Consider the following 20,085-nt stretch of genomic DNA (forward strand, 5'->3'; position numbering starts at 1 on the left):
TGTTGTTCCCAGGGCAGTTGCTAGGAATTCTGGGCCCCCTGAAAGAATATCGGTGTGGGCCCCTCTACCCCATTCATTGCCACCTTCAATTTTCTTGTTTTTCAGTATTCTTAACGGTGCCTGGTGTAATACAGCCAATTTGTTTCTTTTTTTTACGATTAATGACTTAACAAGTCAGAGTGTTATTATGTAAATTATGTATAATTAGTTGTCTTATTCTCATTTCACTGATTTGCAACACGTTATTACACCTCTGATTGCAAATACATTTTCAATTAACCACTCAACAAATAGGTAGTGGGTCACTAATAAATTAAAACAGCCAACCAGTGTCTACATCACTCACTCACCATCAAAGGCATCACTGGACTGCTGGGCTGAGCGACTGCTGTGGGGTCAAACTCAGATGAAGCAGCCACTGCTGATTCTAGTGCAGCAGAGCATAAAGGTTTATTGTTCCATTATATATGTTGTAAACATTATATGTTATGTTTCATGGAGAAACTGATGCAGAACTAACCTATTCTTGGACAAAATCTAAATGGGCTTCTTAGTACCATAGCTCTAGGTGGACAGCTTCACTTTCCCAGGCAAAAAATATTCTTAAACCATTCAAAAGACAGTGTAAACTGTCCACAACTCTAAATAGTCTTTTTTACTTTGTTGTTGTCAGCTATTATGGTGTCTTTTATTTTATACTGCTATGAAAACAAACAAATCTTTGAACATTTAACTTTTTTGTATTTAGGCTATTCAAATGTCCCACTAATAACACATTTTACAAGACCACATTGAACACATCATGATAACGTAACTGACCTTCGTCAGATGCTCATAATTACTGAGTAGAACTTGAATGCGTCATAATACAATTCAATGCAGCCTCTGAATGGGCGCATACTGGAGCACTGTCCGACAGTGATATGTGTGAAACACACAGTCACTGTAGTAGCCCCTAGTAACATTCAGTTATAGCTACTCTAGGAACCGTTGCTCTACAATGAACTGGCGACTTGTCCAGAGTGTAGCGCGGCCAGATGACAGCTAACGTAGGCTCCAGCCTGCGCCCCGTCAAGGGTAATGTTACAGACATTAAATTAATGAACAAGTAGGCTAATTGTTTCAGCCGCCCTCGGTAGTTTTACTCTCACCATTCTTAGAAACTACGTTTTTGATGTCCTGGGCCCCTGCTCTGCTGCTCCTACTCCTGGCCTCCTTCTCAACTCTCTTCTGGTGTCCGGACTTGTGCTTTTTGGTGGGCATCCTAACCCTGCTGGAGTTCGCTCGCGCTCACTTAATTCCGATGAGGAAGAACCATGGGAAGAACGAACCGCGGTGTGGACCAAACCATTTTTTAAGAAGGGACCAAGGGGGTTATTGAAATAATTAAAATTAGAATATTATATGACTGTTTCTTTGTTTTAATTCATATTCATTCGTATGAATATATATTAGTTAGTGTATGCATAACCATTTTGTCATAGAGGCTACTGGGGGCTGTGTGTGGGCCCTATAGCGGGCTGTGGGCCCTTAGAATTGTCATCACCTTTCCCCCCTATACGACGGCGCTGGTTGTTCCAACTCATTGAGACATTCTAGCTCAGGTGGAATGGGTTTCAAATGAAAGTTGTTAGCAACACTCTAGACAGGCACTTAACCCTTGAGAAGATGTCTGTCCCATGTATGACAGATCCATAATTTGGAAAAAGCCTCGTCTTGAAAACTGCAAGATTTTCCACAGGATTTATCACATACATGCAAATAAGTACTTGTTATAAATTTATCAGCAAGTGCATTGCCATCAGAACCCACTGCAGAATATGTGTTTTTCATACAGCGTTTGACTTGTTTCCTGAAGAGAATTCTGTGACAACAACAGCAAGCATATTCGGGGCCATTCTTTACTGTTTTACAGAAATCCTCTATGACACAACTTATGTCAAATTTCCTGTCCTTTTGTTTTTTAACACTGATATGTTTTGCACTTTTAACTGCATCTCTGAATGTTTCATCAGTGTGATACTTATGCACTGTTGCCTCACATAATCGTTTCTTCAGATCTTGTGTATTTGCATATCTTTTCTTACTCTGCTCACGAACATGTTGAAACACTTGGTCTACTTGTCTTACTCTGCTCACAAACATGTTGTTGAAACACTTGGTCAGAAGCATATTTTTTCTGACTCTGCTCACGAGCATGGTGTTTATACTCCAAGTCTGTATGGTACTTTTTGTGACTTGCATTTATAGTGGAATTTCTGTATTGCTCATTTGTTGCATATTTTATTTTTTCTCTTTCTAGATGTTTAGCATTCCTTGTGACATGTGTTGCTTTTCTCTTATCTGAAATCTGCTCTTTGTTGGCTGCATAGGTTTCTTCCAAAGCCTTCAATTTCCTCTTTATTGACCAACGATCTGCACAATGTTGTTCTTTCTTTGTCTTTCCATCTGAACTTTGTTCACCCTGACTTCCCTGTTTGTCAAATGATGTACATATGGAGTCATTGTGTGCATACTTTACATATGTCACAACATCATAATGATTCCCATCCTTGTGATTCAGGTAGATAGCCTCAACACTTCTGTTTCCTGTTGATGGTTACCTGGTATGTGAATGCATGGATAATGATTCCATCTGTCTGCACTAAATGTGTATATGTCAACCTGAAGTAGGTTAGCAGCTGCCCAAATTTCAATCTCAGCGGCAAAGGAACCAGAGCATTTCATTTTTGAACTGTTTAAATGATCTGGAATAGAGGAACGTCCAGCTCTCAAGTAGTTGTGGAACTCTGCTACATGCGTTTCCAGGTGCTGAACGATTCCCCGGCGCAGTTTCATGTGTCTATTCTGACTTCCTGAAATGGCATAGGATGAAGCTCGGAAGAAACAATTGCCATCACCTTCAATTGATTTAGTTTCACAGACTCTTCCCATAGCTGGCATTTCCTGAGGTGGCAGCTGCTTTGTATTCTCACTTCTCACACCCATCTGTGAACAAAGTCTTCCTTTTGTCAATGCACTCAGTGGTTTGTATGAAAATGACATCTTGGATACATTTGTTTTTTCAACATCTGTATTTTGATCAGTGTCTTTGCCATGTGATGTGTTCATAGCACTTACAGCTAGTGGGTTGTTTGTGCTTGCCTGCAAATCAGAATTAGTTACTTCAAAATCTCTTTTCTTTTTAGTCACGTGTTCATACAAAGAGTTTGTGCATGTGGCAGGTCTCTTATGTTCTCCCTTCAACACAGCACTGTAAAGTGGTCTGTCTTCTTCTTGGCTTTTGTTAACGTTGCCATTTTTCACAGTGTCTTTCTTGGTGGTTGGCATGTCACAATGTTGCACCATGTCACCTGTGATTCTCACCTTGACTCCTCTGACCACAAATGGCATGTCTTCAAGTGTGCGGTAATAGGGAAGCAGTTGTCGGGCCAGGTTCTCCATGATTCTCCAATCTTTGTCAAATTCCTCCTACTCCAGGATAAGGTGAAGCTCCTTCGACTTGCGAAAAGGGAACTTTTCTTAAATGGGTGCACCATCCATATCTACCCCGACTACAGCGCTGGGGTCCTCCAGAAACGGCGTGAGTTCAACAACATAAAGAACAAACTAAGTGAACTGAACATTAAATACTCTCTCCTGTACCTTGCCACACTGAAAGTCATTATCGACAGTAAATCCAGACTGTTTCTCTGCCCTGACGACGTTGAGACATTTCTCCGTGATGACATGTCATCGCCATAAGCCTCTGGGTAAGGTCCTCTTCTGATGTTTTTTTTCTTTCTCTTCACATCGTAATGATGTCTTCTTTGTTTGGAAACTGATAAAGCATCCTAATCATTATTAAGATGATCGCCTTGCTACCAGGTGCTTGTCACCATGGTGATTTTTGTTTGTTGTCTGCCGTGTGTTTTGGCACGTAAAGCAGTGTTGCAATGAACTGTTGTAAAGCTCCGTTCTTAATATACCGGGTTATTTCTGTTTGCTTCTGTTTGTTTGTTTGAAAAAAAAAGGCCTAGTAATAAAAGTACGTGAAGTGAGAAACCTTGATTTCGCTCTCTTTATGATTATTGAAATTCTCTAAATTATTCTCACGGTTTCTGTTAATTGGTAGACTAGACGAAGCTTATTATGTCTCTGTTTAGCAGATCTGTTAGATTGTGTTATATGTGTCTGAATGTGTTTGTTTGTGTGATCATGGCTCTCCCCTTTCCCAAGTCACCACCACCTCCCCACCACCACACCCTTACTACACACCCTATCAGTATCTGTGATGTATTTAATTGAATTGCTTGGTGTTTGTATACACATTCGCATGTGTATACGAATCTGTATATAAATATTTATTATTTATGAATACAGAAAAAGGTTTACACATTATTCATCTTAATATTAGGAGCCTACCATCCAAAATCAACCTCTTAAAAGCATGGATTGCTTACAATAAACCTAGTGTGCTCACTTTGTCTGAAACTTGGCTTCACAGTAATATTTCAGATAATGAAATCAAACTTGTTGATTATGTTTTGTATAGAGCTGATAGAGGATCTAGAGGAGGAGGAGTGGCTGCATATGTTTCATCTCATTTATGTTCAGAACTTGTTGTGCCAACAGTTACACCTCTGCATTTTGAATGCCTTTTTGTCAAATTAATTTTTCATAGAAAATAAACACTTAACCATAGGTAATATTTACAGACCCCCAAATGCTCATTCAGAATCTACTGATTGTATACTTTCCACCATCAACTCCTTAGATCGACCAGGAGAAATGATTGTCCTCGGTGATTTCAATAAAAATTGGTTGGAACGTGTATCCCTCAAAGATAAAAATTCATTTAGCAGCATATACCTTACGCAAATTATCACTGAACCAACAAGAGTTGATAGAACATCCTCAACCCTCTTAGACTGGATACTTGTCACTCATCCTGACCGAATTATAAAATCAGGGGTATTACCTGACAGTTTAAGTGACCATTCAATTATTTTCTGTGTTTGGAAAATCAAAGTTCCTTGTCTTCCACCAAAGTGTATCAAAGTAAGAAAAATAAAAAATATCAATGTTGAACAATTTATTGAAGATGTAAGTGCTATAAAATGGGATACAACTAATACCTTTTGTTAACGATGCTTGGGATTACTTTTACACAGAATTTACTTATGTTATTAACAAACATGCCCCCTGGACTATAAGGAAAGTTAAGGGCAGACACCGACCATGGATAAATGCTGACTTATTAGGTTTATTCAAACAAAGGGATAAGGCCCGGCAGAAATATCGTTCCACAAAAGATTTAGGTGACTCGAATGCATATAAATAACTAAGAAACATCTGTACAACTAAAACTAGGAATGCAAAATCCAGCTACTATAAAAACTCACTTATTAATGATTTTAAAAACCCAAAACAATTCTGGAACACAATTAATAGCATAATGACTAAATCCTCAAAAGATTCCACTACTCATCTGAGAATTAATAACGAAATTGTGAATGATCCTTCAACAGTTGCTAATGCCTTTATCCAACATTTCTCCAAGATCTGTAGCTCTCATTCCTTTTGCCCTTCTTACAACAATGTAGCACCAAATAGTGTTAATTGCAGTCACTCCTTCTCCTTTAGGAAAATAAGTCCACTGGATGTAAAACGGGTCATAGATGGACTTAACTCTACTTGTGGAGCTGGTCCAGATGGCCTTGAAATCAAGTTTGTAAAAATTGCCTCTCACATTCTGTCGTATCCCTTGTCTGATCTATTTAATATGTCAATTGATACCTGTGTTGTTCCCTCAAGTTGGAAATGTTCCAGAATTACACCTTTACATAAAGGTGGCGACTCTCATGACTTTAATAACTATAGACCCATTTCCATTATAAATTGTGTCGTTAAACTATTTGAAAAATGAGTCTTTAATCAACTTTCTCATTATATTACTGAGTTTGACATTTTATTGCCATATCAATCTGGTTTCAGATCAAATTTCTCTACAACAACGGCTCTCCTTAAATTCACTAATGACATAACATCCTCTTCAGACAACAATATGCTCGCAGGTGCAATATTCATAGATCTTACCAAGGTTTTTGACATGGTTGACCACTATCTTCTCTTCGATAAGCTCCATGCCATAGGATTCTCTGAACGCTCATTGCTCTGGTTCATCTCCTACCTTCATCACAGATACCAATGTGTTTCTCTTCATGGCACACAGTCAGACTATATGTGCATTGCTGGTGGAGACTTACCCCAAAACACTTGCAGGTCATTTCAATGAAAGGTGGTTCTACAAAGTATTGACTCAGGGGGATGAATATTTTGCACACCACACTTTTCTGTTTTTTATTTGTAAAAACAATTTTTTTTAACCATGTAACAATTTCCTTCCACTTCACAATTATGCACCACTTTGTGTTGGTCTATCACATATAAAATCCCAATAAAAACATTTACATTTGTGGTTAAAACGTGACAAAATGTGGAAAAGTTAAAGGGGGGTGAATACTTTTGCAAAGCACTATACATTCTTATAATACCTAATGTAGAGAGAATTGCACCTCATATGACTTTCTGACCCTCACCCTAAAAGGGGATTCTCCTTTCCTACTCTCACATCCTGAGATGCTCTTTACAGCACACTGATACTGAACGGAAAACTATGTCATTTCTCACATTACTCTCTTTTGACATAAAGGGCTCTGTCTTGCACTAAGCACAATTGACTTTGTACACTGGCGCTTGTACAATTTCTATTTTGCATTCGGTGCACATTGGAATTTTCCCTCCACAGACGCACGTCCTTAAATTAGGGAATGAACTTGCGCTCCCGGGGGTTCAGCGAAAAGAGGAGGCGTGTTCCGGCGCAAACGTTCACTGGTGCTATTTCGCTGTTCCAGAAAACAATTCCGCAACAGACCAGGAAAAACCTAGTCTAAAGTCAGTGGCGCTTATTCAGATGCTATTCTAAGGGCGCATGTTTGGCCATAATGTAGCGTGTGCTCAACGTGCATACACTTTGCTTCTCTCATCTACAAGGAAGCAGTTCCCGTTTTTGCAAACCATACAAAAAAAAGTTGAAAAGATTTAAACAGGACAACTAATTCTTTTTCCCTCTGATATGCGACGCGCCCGCTGTAGCCGTGAGGGTCCGGGAGTGGCAATGTGCGATGTGCTCCTAGTGGAGCGGGTGGACGGAGATGGAGTTGGGGGAGGAGGATGAAGGGGCACAACAGGAGCAGGTGGTGCGTTTGGAGACTTGAGGCGATGCGCCTGAGAGGCCGCAGCAACATCGCCACCCGGTCAAGACGGGCATTAATACCTTGCCGCATCCCGGACAGTGTGGTCCGGTCTGACAATGCTGCCACTGCGTGTAGTGGGTCTGGATCCTCTGCACCTTGGTGTTTGCGCTGCTCCCTCATCAGCTGGCCGTTGCGCACTGCTCGGGCCGTGCGCACTGCTCCCGTGGCCCGGTGCGATGTCATGGGGATGCCAGCCTTAGAAACAACTGTGGCAATTTCCTCCCACGCCCATTTAACCAAAGATAATTTGGATGGATTTCTCCCATCCCCATACAATGCCACTTCTCGGTCTTTTACAGACCTGACGAGAACGTCGGTCTCCTCGGCTGTGAACCGCTCCTGGCGTGCGCCTGGCAAATTCGCCATTATAATAGCAATCCGCCATGGAACATGGAACGCGCCTGCTTTTAAAGGGAATGTGAGATGACGCTCTGATTGGTTTATTGCACGTTACGCCCAAACCACATGTATGACTAATGTAGCTACTTCAGACCAACCCATTTTAGATTTGCGTCGGGCGCAAGAGTCATTTATCCCGCCGGCATAATAGCAACAGCGCCTGAGATCCGCCCACAAAGCTACTTGCATTTTGCGTTTGATACTTGCGTTTCAGATCTTTAAGATAGAGCCCATAGAGACTGAAATATTTGCCCATTTTTCCTTGCAAAATAGCTTAAGCTTAGTCTGATGTGATGGAGAGTGTCTGTGAATAGCAATTTCCAAGTCTTGCCAGGGATTCTCAATTGGATTTAGGTCTGGACTTTGCCTGGGCCATTCTAACACATGTATATGCTTTGATCTAAACCATTGTAGCTCTGGCTGTATGTTTGGGCAAGTTGTTCTGCTGGAAGGTTAAACTCCACCCCAGTCTTTAGCAGACTCTAACAGGTTTTCTTCCAAGACTGTCCTGTATTTGGCTCCATCCATCTTCCCATCAACTCAGACCAGCTTCCCTGTCCCTGCTGAAGAAAAGCATCCCCACAGCATGATGCTGCCACCACCATGTTTCACGGTGGGGATGGTGTGTTCAGGGTGATGTGCAGGGTTAGTTTTCTGCCACACATAGCGTTTTGCATTTAGGCAAAAAACGTCAATTTTGGTCTCATCTGACTAGAGTACCTTCCTCCACATGTCTGTTGTGCTCCCCACATGGCTTGTGGCAAACTGCATGGCTTTGTTTCAACAATGGCTCTCTACACACTTTGAATCTTAAAACTTGACTGCAGAGAACACTCTGGACCTTCTCTCCATGCAGCATGTATTAAAGAGATCTGATTCATCATGCTGAGTCAAAAATTCTTATGAGAATTAGCAATTCTCTCTAACTCATAAAGGAGAATTTCCACTACAGTACTTTTTAAAATATTGTTCAAAATAAGAGAACAATTATATTTAAGATACCAAATTGAAGCTCTATCTATGTTCAAAAAGCCATTAAATCTTGATTTTGATTGAATATTTGGTTTGGATAAGGCAGGTCAGGCAAGATTCATTCCTTGTTAACAAACAACCAAGACGGATCGATGGTTTTCTGAAAACAGGCTGTTTTAATTTTTATTGTTGGAAGAAGAGCATTACAGTTGTCACCCACTGTTCACATACACTACCAAGGCGTGCGTGTGGGCCTCCAACTTGGTAGAAGTCAAACAGCCGGACATTAAGTCCTGTGCCAGGACCTTCAACTGTTTTATGAAATATTTTATAATGTAAGACAAACAAATTAAACAAAAAAGTCAATTTTACAGTTCAATCAGGATGTGTCAGGGTGTGTGAGAATGTGTCACTGGCAATCAGCCTAAACTGCTGAATTAAATATTTTATACATCTTAAGGAAACCATGATGCATCAGTGGCAATCTGCCAAATCAAATTTAGACATTTCCAAAAAGCAGTGAATTCACAACATAAAGTCAAGCCAGGCACAGGTTGTAACATCTTCATTTGATAATTTTTCACAGAATTTGGTGCCAGGCGCTGCCGAAGCCACCTTAATAATGTGATAATGAAACAAAATGTTCATCTTAAACCTGCAAGGGTTCAGTTGATTATTATTTATCTACCCATATAGGCAAGGTGCAGGGGGCAAAGGCCTGGAACACAAGGAACGAGGGAACAACTAATCAGCCTTAAGTTGAGCAGAAACTTTGAACTAGTCAGACTGAACTCATCACACCAGGTAAGCAATAGGAAGGGAGATCTGCTGTTAGTGTACTACATCTGTTGGGTGGAGTTCCCGTTCCAGGTGTTATTGTCATCCTCGCTGTCGTCTTGTGTCCGGAGCCTGCAGATTTTACCGTCTTTCTTGAAGTCCTTTGGCCGCTTTTCCAGGTTGTGCTTGGAGAGGGTTTCTCTAAGTGGACACAGAGGAAGATGGCAGAATACGCCATTCAAACAAAGATGTTATTTATTATACCATATGTATTATATCTACCAATGAAAGCACTTTTTTTCAATTTTAAACACTGATTGTTGTAAGTACATGTGTGACTGAGCCCTAATCTCATAAACCAGCAGCATGACTAAATAACAGTAACAATAGCACAAGTCCCCTTAATGACTCTATAAACTCAATGACTCAGTGAGGCAGTGTTGTTCAAATAATAAGGCATAAAGTGGGGTTTGGCTACCAAGAGTGTTGACCAATAAGATAGGCACATTTTTTTATATTACTGCTGGTCTGTTTTTGTGATGGATCATTAAAACAAGTAAATTAAAATCATCTTTAACCCTCTGGGGTCCAGGGTATAATTGGCCGTTAAGGACTATTTTTGCTTTGATCTTTATATTTCACCTTAAAAACTGTTTACCTTGCCTTGTATGGTGTCATTTTTCTCAGCACAACCTCACATGTGTGACTGTACAGTTATTTTTTCATTATGACATACTGTATTAATACATTGGACCTAAAATCAGATAAAAAAACATCAAATCCAAGTAGGAAAAAGGTTGATTTTTTTTTTACTGCAAAGACCACAAACATGTTTGTGAAATTGAAATTTACAAAGTTATATGTAACTATTTACATTTAAATGCAAGCAATGCCTCAGGCTCAGGTCTCCCTTAGCTCCTTCCAGCTCAATAAAGAGCTGCACTGCCTGCTCCACATTCAGCAGTCTCCTCATTGTTTTGACTTATTAAACAAAAACACGACTACACTGCACACTAAACACACTACACTACACACTAACTATACAATCCACACCTGCTAAAGTTCACAAATCTCTCAACTCTTAAAACTCGCCACACTAACGCTATCTCTCTTTCGTTGCCGTCAGTCCCACAACTTTCCACTCTTCCTCAGCAACCAAATGCCGTGCATTGCCATATATTTTTTGGATTAGTTGATGTGGTGCATTTTTCCATCAATAGGAAAGGGGGTGTCACCTGTTTTTTTGCTTGTGAACACTTTCCTTAGAATAGCCCGTTTTTACCGTTTCTTCCTGCACCAAATGCACACCATTGCTCAGTCGACAAATAACTGATGTTTTGCTGCATTTCAGTTTCCCCAATTCAAAAAATTACAATTGCACTGATAACTGTATTAATTGACTGAAGCAGAGGGACATTTAGTGAAAAACCGCTGCTATGAGCTGGGTTGAGTCATGGGCTGTAACTTGAGATTCTGGATTAATAAACACTTGAGTCATCGGGTTCTGCTTTGATCTGGAGCAGTCGGTTTGGAGGAGTGTAGGTTTTTCACATCTCAAGATTATTGGGGCCAGCTAGTCAGCAGAGACATTCAGATAGGGTGTTATCAGAAGCAAAAACAGAGAGCAATAGAGTGCTAATAGAGAACCTGATAACGTTAACAAGGAAAAGGGAGTTGATTACCTTTCTTTTTAAAGTTTGAGGTGGGCAAGAGGTGTGAGGTGTGTCCTCTACAACAGCTTGTTCTTGTTCTATTAACTCCTTTCGACTGAATAAACCAACTTTGCCATAAATACAACAAAAAATGCTGAAATGTACCATTATTTCGCTCTGTGATGAATGAAAGCGGTGCTAAACTCAATTAACAATGTATTTCCACAAGTTAACTAAAGCTAATGATGTGGTTCATTAGGTCGCTGCCGCTACTTCCAGTCAGTAAAGTCAGTGAACTAGACTAAATTTAAGGTAAAAAACTTTAAAACATGACCTCATCTGTTACTTATTGTGGTTGTATGGAGTATTTAGACAGTGCAAATATTGATGTTGGTCTGATTTAGGAATCGCACATTACTAAGGAGTCTGTTAATAGCTTCGGTAACACTAATTAGCAATTATGAATAAGCATGGTTGTGGCTTTACCTTCAACGGATGACAAAATGAGGGGTGTTGCAATTGTAATCTGGCATTCACTAGATATAAACATTATTGATTCTGGCAATGATACTGAAGGTAGTGTTGTCTTTATCATTATCCAATATAAGAATTGTTTTTTGTCAGAGCTTATGTGCCAGCAGATGATGATCAAAAATATTTTCAACATCTTATATTTTAATGAATGTATCAGATTATTATTTATTATTGTTGCAGACATGAACACAATAATAAATCTGACATTAAATGAATCAAATTAAACTGCTCTCAGTTTTCTAAGCCAAAACTTTGCAGCTGTGTAATTTAGGCCTCACTCTGTAAGGCCTCACTCTCTACGGTGGGTCGGTGGATGGATGGATGGATGGATGGATGGATGGATGGAATTACTTTAATGATCCCAGACTGGGAAATTATTTTGTTACAGCAGTAGTCCGCAAATAAAACACTTTGTACATAACATAAATAGAAGGCAATATATACATAGTGTATATATACAGTGCACAGTGTGCTATAAACAACAAACAATAATAATATATACAACAAAACAAAATATGCAAAATATACTATAACAATAATAATATATACAACAAAACAGTAGAGAGACCAGAGTTCTCTCTCAGGCAGAGGTGAGAGAGTTATTGTATAAAGCGATGGATTGTGGCAGGAAAGATTTCCTGTATCTGTTGCTACGACAGTGAAGCTGAAGCAGCCTTTTGGAGAAGGTGCTCCGCTGTCTGACCAGTGTGAGTTGGAGAGGGTGCAGGGGATTATCCATGATGGATAACAGTTTTTTCAGTGTCCTCCTCTCCACCACAGCCTCCAGAGTGTCCTGTTTGCAGCCAATCACAGAGCCAGCCTTCCTGATCAGTTTGTTGAGTCTGTTGGTGTCGCTGGCTCCAATGCTGCTTCCCCAACAAACCACAGCAAAGAAAAGTACACTGGCCACCACAGACTGATAAAAGATCTCCAACATCTTGCTGCACACGTTGAAGGATCTCAGCTTCCTCAGGAAGTAAAGTCTGCTCATCCCCTTCTTGTACACAGCTTCAGTGTTAGATCTCCAGTCCAGTCTGTGGTTGATGGTAACACCAAGGTACTTGTATTCCTCCACCACCTCCACATCCTTATGGGGATATATATATATATGGGGATCTTGTCGCCCAGTAGCCAAAAAATATACCTTTTTTCCTTACATGAAATCATTCTGAGAATAGACTATATTTTTGTCTGATGTTGTTTTAACTTCACTGTCCCACCACCATGCAATTATAACAAACCTCTTTTATTACCAGTGACCAAACAAAAAACACCTCTCTGGAGATTCAACATTATTTGAATATGAAATATTCATTTTTGTTTCAAAAAGTTGATGTTGATCATTTGCTTCTATTTTAAACCACTCTTGTCAGCAGATGATGCTTGAACTGGAAAGACAGCTGGCAATCTTTGGAGAAAGCATAACAAAGCTCCAGTTTAACAAGTTGACAAAAAGGGCTGAACACCTTAACGAGAGCAAAAGCTGATTTCTTCATTCAAAAATATAGAGAACATCATTATTTTAGTAGCAGGTCCTCATATCAGTTAGCCCGTCATCTTCATGCTTTTTAGCAATGCAATCTCCAGAAGGTGATATAGTAACTACTTCAACTGAGTTAAATGCAGCTTTTACTTGCTTTTACAAGAAAGTACGAGATTAGTTTTAGTAAAGACAGATATTAATATATTTTTAATTTTTTAATTTTTTAGTAGTATCTCAAGAAAGAAAATAAATTGGCAAAAAGCTGCACTCCTACCTTTAAGTATTCTTGGTGGCTGTGTATATAATTCTAAAGTGCTAATTGTCATTTAATTTGACTACGTAGTGGTTGATATTTCTCCAACTCTAGAAACTATTTTCAATAAAAATAAATAAATAAATAAATAAGGTTTTAATAAGATCAAAACAGTTTAGGGAAGAAGACCTATATTCTTGATGCCAGAATCTCACTAATAAAAATGAGTACAGTACAGTACAGTATCACCACAAATGACCTTTCAAGCTTCTATGCTTCCACAGTCCACTAGTTTCCTTCGGAATAATTAGGCCAAGGCCAAGGACTGAACTCACAACTTTCCAGACAGAGAAATCAGCTTGATGTTGGGCGTCCCTAATTTCAAAGTTTATTATTGGTCTTTTGTTTTGCACATTAAAAACTCTGCGTTGGATCTCACAAATTCTACATCTTTTTCACTGTGTAGAAGCTAAAATGCATTTTGGTCTTATTTCTTTAAATGTCCTGGAAACTAATGACTAACTTTACTAATTTCAAAAATTACATGATTATAATAATATAATATTTTGTAACTATGATTTGTTGCCCGATAGTAAGACAGTGGCCTACCCAATATCATCAAAAATGGAATTCTCTCACTTGGACAGCTGTTTAAAACCTATGGTCTCCACACATTCCAAGAATTACAGCATCAGCATAACTGACCTGTTTTCTGTTTTTTTTTTTTTTTTCTATATCTGTGGAATTTCTGTGGAGTTCTGTGGAATTCGGAACTTTCTAAATATGAACTTACAAAGCAACTGTACAATGCTAGTTTATTCCCAGATATGAAAAGTTCATATAAACCTTTTTGCAATACAAACAATCTGGCAACATGACTTTGGTTTGATTTCTCAATAAATACCTTGGGAAACCTAGCCTTAAAAATCCTGCTCACCAACCAAGATTTGTGCATAGAACTTATTTAATTCCTATAATTACACACTGGCATAATTTAGTTCTATCTCTTCTATGTCAATTCTGTTCACAAGGTTGCATGTGTTGGGGTACAAACATGCTATGGGAGTGCTCTGAGATAGTCTTTTTGGTTACAAATTAAATCACTAAATCACCATTAGAAATTCTCAATAAGCACCTTTGTGAAACTCTGTACACAACAAATCCGTAACTATTTTGGCCTTTTTGTTTATTCTGCAATTTACTAGGGCCCTATGATTTCCACGATCACAGAATCGCAGACGGAGCCGCGGAATTGGCTGATTAAAACGGAATCAATTTTTTAACACGGAATGTCATGGAATTTGACGTAATTTCACTGAACTGTTATTTTCTTGTGGAAGAGGAATTTATTTCCAGGGAAAACTGCTTGGAGGAAAGCAAATCTGGGTGGCACAACAAGCCCCCGCCACAGACTAAGCTCCCCCGTCAAAACAATGTAAGCATGGCGAAGGGGCTGCTCACGGCTCTGTCTTCACCGGCGAACAAACTGAGAAACTCGACATTAACCACTGAGTACAGAGCCAAGCTGTTCCCGAACGACTTGTATGAGTCAGGTGAACTGTTGTTTTGCAAAGAAGCAGACCTAATAAACCATAATTAAAGATGTAATGCGTGAGATTTAGCCACATGTCTGATTCATATTACCGGCATATAATACCAGAGTGACTGTTAACTGCTGCCAACAGTAGCTGCTGTTAGCTAGTTAGCCCTCTTAGATGAATCTGCCTAGGCTGGGAGCTCAGAGGACAGGGGGAGGGTTGTTGTTTTCACTGCTAGCTGGTTAGTATGCTAACTTGACATAAGGTCACAAGTATAATTTTTCATTTTGTTGGTCATCCTAATATTTACAACTTGAATTTTCAGAACAGTTTTGGGATGCAAACATTTACTGGCATTGCCTGAGAGCTGACCATGTTTTTATTCAATGAAACCCAAATGAAACCCATAAACACGCAAAATATACTACTGTATGAAGACATGGTGAAGTCAAAATATTTTTGATGCACTTTAATGTAGTGTACAGTACAGTATTGAGGAAATGTGTTTGGCACCTTGTAGCGCTGCATTATGTAATAAAGCCGCATTATGTAATAACGCCGCATTATGTAATAATGTAATACATTTTCACTTCATTATGTAATAACGCCGCATTTCGTAATAATCTGCCACATTTTGAAATACAATTCTTGAATGCAATATGTAATAAACTTTGCTGCATGCATGTGTTGCACTTTTTTTTACCAAGAAAATGTAATAAGTTGGTGCATGATGTAATAAAACACCAAATTGGGTGTCTTAATTACAAAAAACATTATACCATCAGAAGGACATTGACTTTAAGCATACCAGCATGAATCATAAATATGAATTAATTTTAAAACTAGTAGGATGTTTGATTTGTCAAATCTAAATCAAATATAACTGAATTCACAGATAATGGGTTCATGTGCTCATAGAGACAAAAACTGCACTAAATGAGTGTTACTGGCAAGAACATATCGGTTCACTGAAAAGACATACACACATGCAATCTGGATTATGATATGCAAATATTATATGTGATTAATACATACATTGATGTCTTTCGAGAGAGAGAGAGAGCGTGTGAGCTTTGGTCCAGAGACATAGATAGTGAGCAAGCTTTGGTAGATTATTACGAAATGCGGCGTTATTACATAATGAAGTGGAAATGTTAACGCGAAAGATTATTTACACTTTTTTTAGTTGGTTTAGTTTTGATGATCATTTATTTTTATCCACTATAAGAGAGGACATCAATGTTGCATGGAGTAATTGCAATGGAGCTGGAATAAAGTTTTTTTCTGTTCGATATTTGTTTTCGTGTTTTGTCTGCTTTCTATCATGTATAATATTTGCATATAATAATCATGATTCGCGTCACTGAGGACGTGATTCGCGTTCACGTACTGTGCTGAAAGTGGCGCTGTGTCACTCACTCACTCAGGGCAGAGGAGTTGATTCACAGTCAGTAACCATACTGCTAAAATTAGCGCTGTGTTGCTAACATCCGTGTAGCATCATGTTTTGGGATTTTACTGTGCACAGAGGACACTTTCACCGTGTAATAATTTTAGTGCATGTATACCACTCAAAGCAGCGCTGCGTCTCCAGCAAATGATTGTGTACTATAGTCTGTGAACGCAGACGACTGATAAACAGCCAAACGATCCGTCATTCAGTTCATGATTCAGCCCTGAGGGACGGTGGTCCCTCAGGGCTGAATCATGAACTGAATGACGGATCGTTTGGCTGTTTATCAGTTCAGGGAGTTGGAGAACACTGAACGATTCAGTGAACAAATCTTTTGAACAAATCATTTTAATGAATGGATTCTAGAGATGCAGTACACTAAAAAGAACTGCCGTTCCCATCACTAATTCTCTGTGAATTCATGGTCTGCATTTTTATATGGTAAATGGTCTGCATTTTTATAGCGCTTTTCCAGTCTAATGACAGCTCAAAGCGCTGTACAATTCATGCCACATTCACCCATTCACACACACATTTATACACTGATGACGGCAAGGCACCAACTGCTCATCAAGAGCAATTTGGGGTTCAGTATCTTGCTCAAGGACACTTCGACATGCAACTAGGGGGAGCTAGGATTCAAACTGGTGACCTTCCGATCATTAGACGACCCGCTCTACCCACTGAGCCACAGCCGCCCAAATTCAGTTATATTTGATTTAGATTTGACAAATGAAACATCCTACTAGTTTTTAAAATTAATTCATATTTATGATTCATGCTGGTATGCTTAAAGTCAAGTCTAACAACCCACGTGAATGCTGGTTGGGTCAATGACTATCAACTGGCCCTGATGATTCTGTAAGGACACAGCCACACAAGGTTAAAGATGTGTCCTCCAGGTATTTAGAACTGAAGAAGCCTCTTGGATGAGAGACATTTTCAAGACACTGAAACAAGTCCAGTTTCTTAAGATATTGTTATTTATTACTTATGAATCTATTTTCATTCTGTGGTAAAACAAAAAAACAAACAAACAAAAAATCATTGTGTCCCAGGGATGTCTGTGTTTATTTGCATATGTGGCGGGAAAGTCAGATCTCATCACAGGTGGTCACCTGAGCATGTTAATGGCATGTGTGAACCGACAGGCTTAGAGCTGTCCACTTGTTATCGGATCACTCAGCACTGATTTAATACCAGATCTGATTCCGTCTTATTTTCTTTATCCATTAGTTTCTGGCCTGTTTGTACATGATTCTGTCCACACTTCTGTAGGCCTTGGCCTTAAGAGGCAGCCTGAGTTGCTTTCTGTAAACCACATTTTTATTGTACATGCAGAAGGTTTTAATAAGTACACACGTCCTTACAAAAACTGGGGGTTTGTCCAGGTGTGTAGCAGTAGCCCCAAAAACACCACCAAACGGTGCAGTCACAGAAGACCTGCAATTCTAGCTTAGCCTAGCCTAGCGTAGTCAATCTTGACCATGAGTTCAGCAGATTCTTGTTTGTGCATTGTAAGTCAAGAAAACATGATGCAGAGAGTGAACACTGATTTCCAAAGCAGCAGAGTGGGAGAGATCAGGATGCAACAGTCATTATGGAATAATTTGTGTTTTGCCCCTGGTGGGACTCTAAAAGAGCAAACCTCAGCCATGACTAAAATACTAAAGTACCCTACACCAATGAGTAGTGAGTCTGGATGTTCATGATCCACATTAGAATTTCTATGCTGTCTAAGATGAACAACTCCAGCATCTCCTGCAAATTTGACAGTGAGCTGCTGCTCTTCCAACTTGAAGCTTGGTAAATCTTTCCATTCAGTCGCTAAGTTTGACCAAAGGACTGTCTGGTGTTTAAAGGTTCCTCCATGGTGAATGTAATCAGAGGGGGGAGAACTGGAGATGGAAAACCAAACAAAAACAAAAAAAGATGCTAGAGAGTGCAATATGAAGGCTGCCACCTGCGACAGCATTTTACTAAAAACTTTGGAAGAGAATTTGGTTTGGATCTCTTTGGATCAATGTTGCAAATGTGCCTTTGACACGTAGCTGAATCCTTACACTCATATTTGCAAAGTTAACAAGTATTTATATCTGGATTTGAATGGCGATTAAACTTACCTCTTTGCTTTGTCGGAGTCTGAGTTGATGTAAGAGTTGGATTGAATGGAGGAACCTCTTGATGCTGCACCACGAGGTCGTGGGTTTGCAAATAGGAAGGAGCTGAGGAATCTCCATACAGCCAGCAGAGGGTAGAGCAATGTGCCCAGGACTGCCCAGATCCCACCCTCAGAGGACTGGACAACAGCATGACCTGGCCTGCCGGATTGCTTCAAGGGAGAGGATCCAAACGATGTTAACATAAGAGGCATGTTTATGACAATGACACACACATTTTCTAGCCTAATAAATACACCCTATGAGTTCACAAGTAGGAATTAAAAAACAAACAATATCTTTAAACAGTAAATGTGCTAAAATACCCTGTTAAACAGGATTGATCCACTGACATCAAAAATCCTGGGCTTCCTGAGGAAAAACAGCCTGGACTGGACACATTTAAATATGGCAGCAGTGTTCTCTTTCCAGTCCAGCCTATCGTCAACAAAACAACACCAAGGTACTTATCGCAGGTAGCCACCTCAACAGCTTTATATTTCCCATCTCAATGATAAGGTGCTTATTCTTACTTTCAGCACCATTTGATGAACCCATCTATCTCTGGTTGGCAAGTTAGGTGATTGTCTTTCTTTATTTAATAAAATTAACAGGACCTTTAAATTCATGGGAACAATCTTATAGCTGTACTCTGAATACTTTTTTGCTATGAACTGAATTTACTGCTACTGGTGTATGTGTATCATAAAATTTCAATTTTGCTTTGAGTGAAAAAAAATATTTTGAAAATGTTAGATTTTGTTAGTCTGTCCCAGGGAGAGCATATATATGGGAAACACTGCTATTCTGCACTAAAATAACAATTTTCTTGACTCCAGGTCTGTTGTTAACACAGATGACATGATGCTAATCTAAACGTTAGGTAGTTTACCCAGATTAATTGAACTAAACTGTATTGAAATTGAATCATTCCCTTAAAACCAGTGTGAATGAAATTCAGTTTCCACTGTTTAATATCATGGTGACGTCGAAGAAAATCAGGTAGCTCTTCTGGAAAGCACAACGTATTGGTTAATTTGCATTATTCAGGGATGACTAAGTTAAGGTGTGAAGTTGATTGAAAAACACGTGGAAGGTAGATTCCTAATTACTTACCGGTAGAAGCACGATTGAAGCACTTGGAGCTAGTTCTAGCTCCAGCAGTGTCTTTTGCATGTCTTCACTGGTGAATTCCCGCCGAGGAAACATGGTGGCTAGGGAAAAGTTACCATAGCGGTTCCCCACTTCCTGTGAAAGAGCCAGCACAAAACATTTCACAGTAATTTTTTGCAGTGCTACGAAGTACACATTCTTCAAAGATTTGAGTGTCCAGAAACTCCTGAGACTTTACAATACCATGGGCCAGCATCACAAAGTGGGCTAAGTGGGTTATCCAGCTATCTTTGTAATTGATCAACTTGATTTATGACCTGGAACATAAACCATTCTTTCAAACCATCGAACAGATGGGACTTTAATACATCCTTCAATATCCTAACATTGAATGATAATAAAAGGAAGTTGTTTTCCTTCCTTGAATTACATGATTCAACGTAAATAGCAACAA

At 39.3% G+C, this 20,085-nt stretch overlaps 1 protein-coding gene across 1 annotated transcript in view; it reads right to left on the reverse strand.

Annotated features, from left to right (window-relative positions):
* Positions 1 to 8,820: 8,820 nt before the first annotated feature.
* Positions 8,821 to 20,085, reverse strand: part of ubxn4 (UBX domain protein 4) — a 137,342-nt gene continuing 126,077 nt past the window's right edge. Inside the window, exons 12-14 of the mRNA XM_030428494.1 lie at positions 19,635 to 19,766; positions 18,483 to 18,691; positions 8,821 to 9,647 (exon numbers count right to left, since the gene is read on the reverse strand). Coding sequence (XP_030284354.1) covers positions 9,509 to 9,647; positions 18,483 to 18,691; positions 19,635 to 19,766 — 480 coding nt within the window. The 3' untranslated portion in view covers positions 8,821 to 9,508. The remainder of the gene's footprint in view (positions 9,648 to 18,482; positions 18,692 to 19,634; positions 19,767 to 20,085) is intronic.

This window comes from Sparus aurata, chromosome 9 (assembly GCF_900880675.1).
Source record: "Sparus aurata chromosome 9, fSpaAur1.1, whole genome shotgun sequence".
Taxonomy (NCBI): Eukaryota; Metazoa; Chordata; class Actinopteri; order Spariformes; family Sparidae; genus Sparus; species Sparus aurata.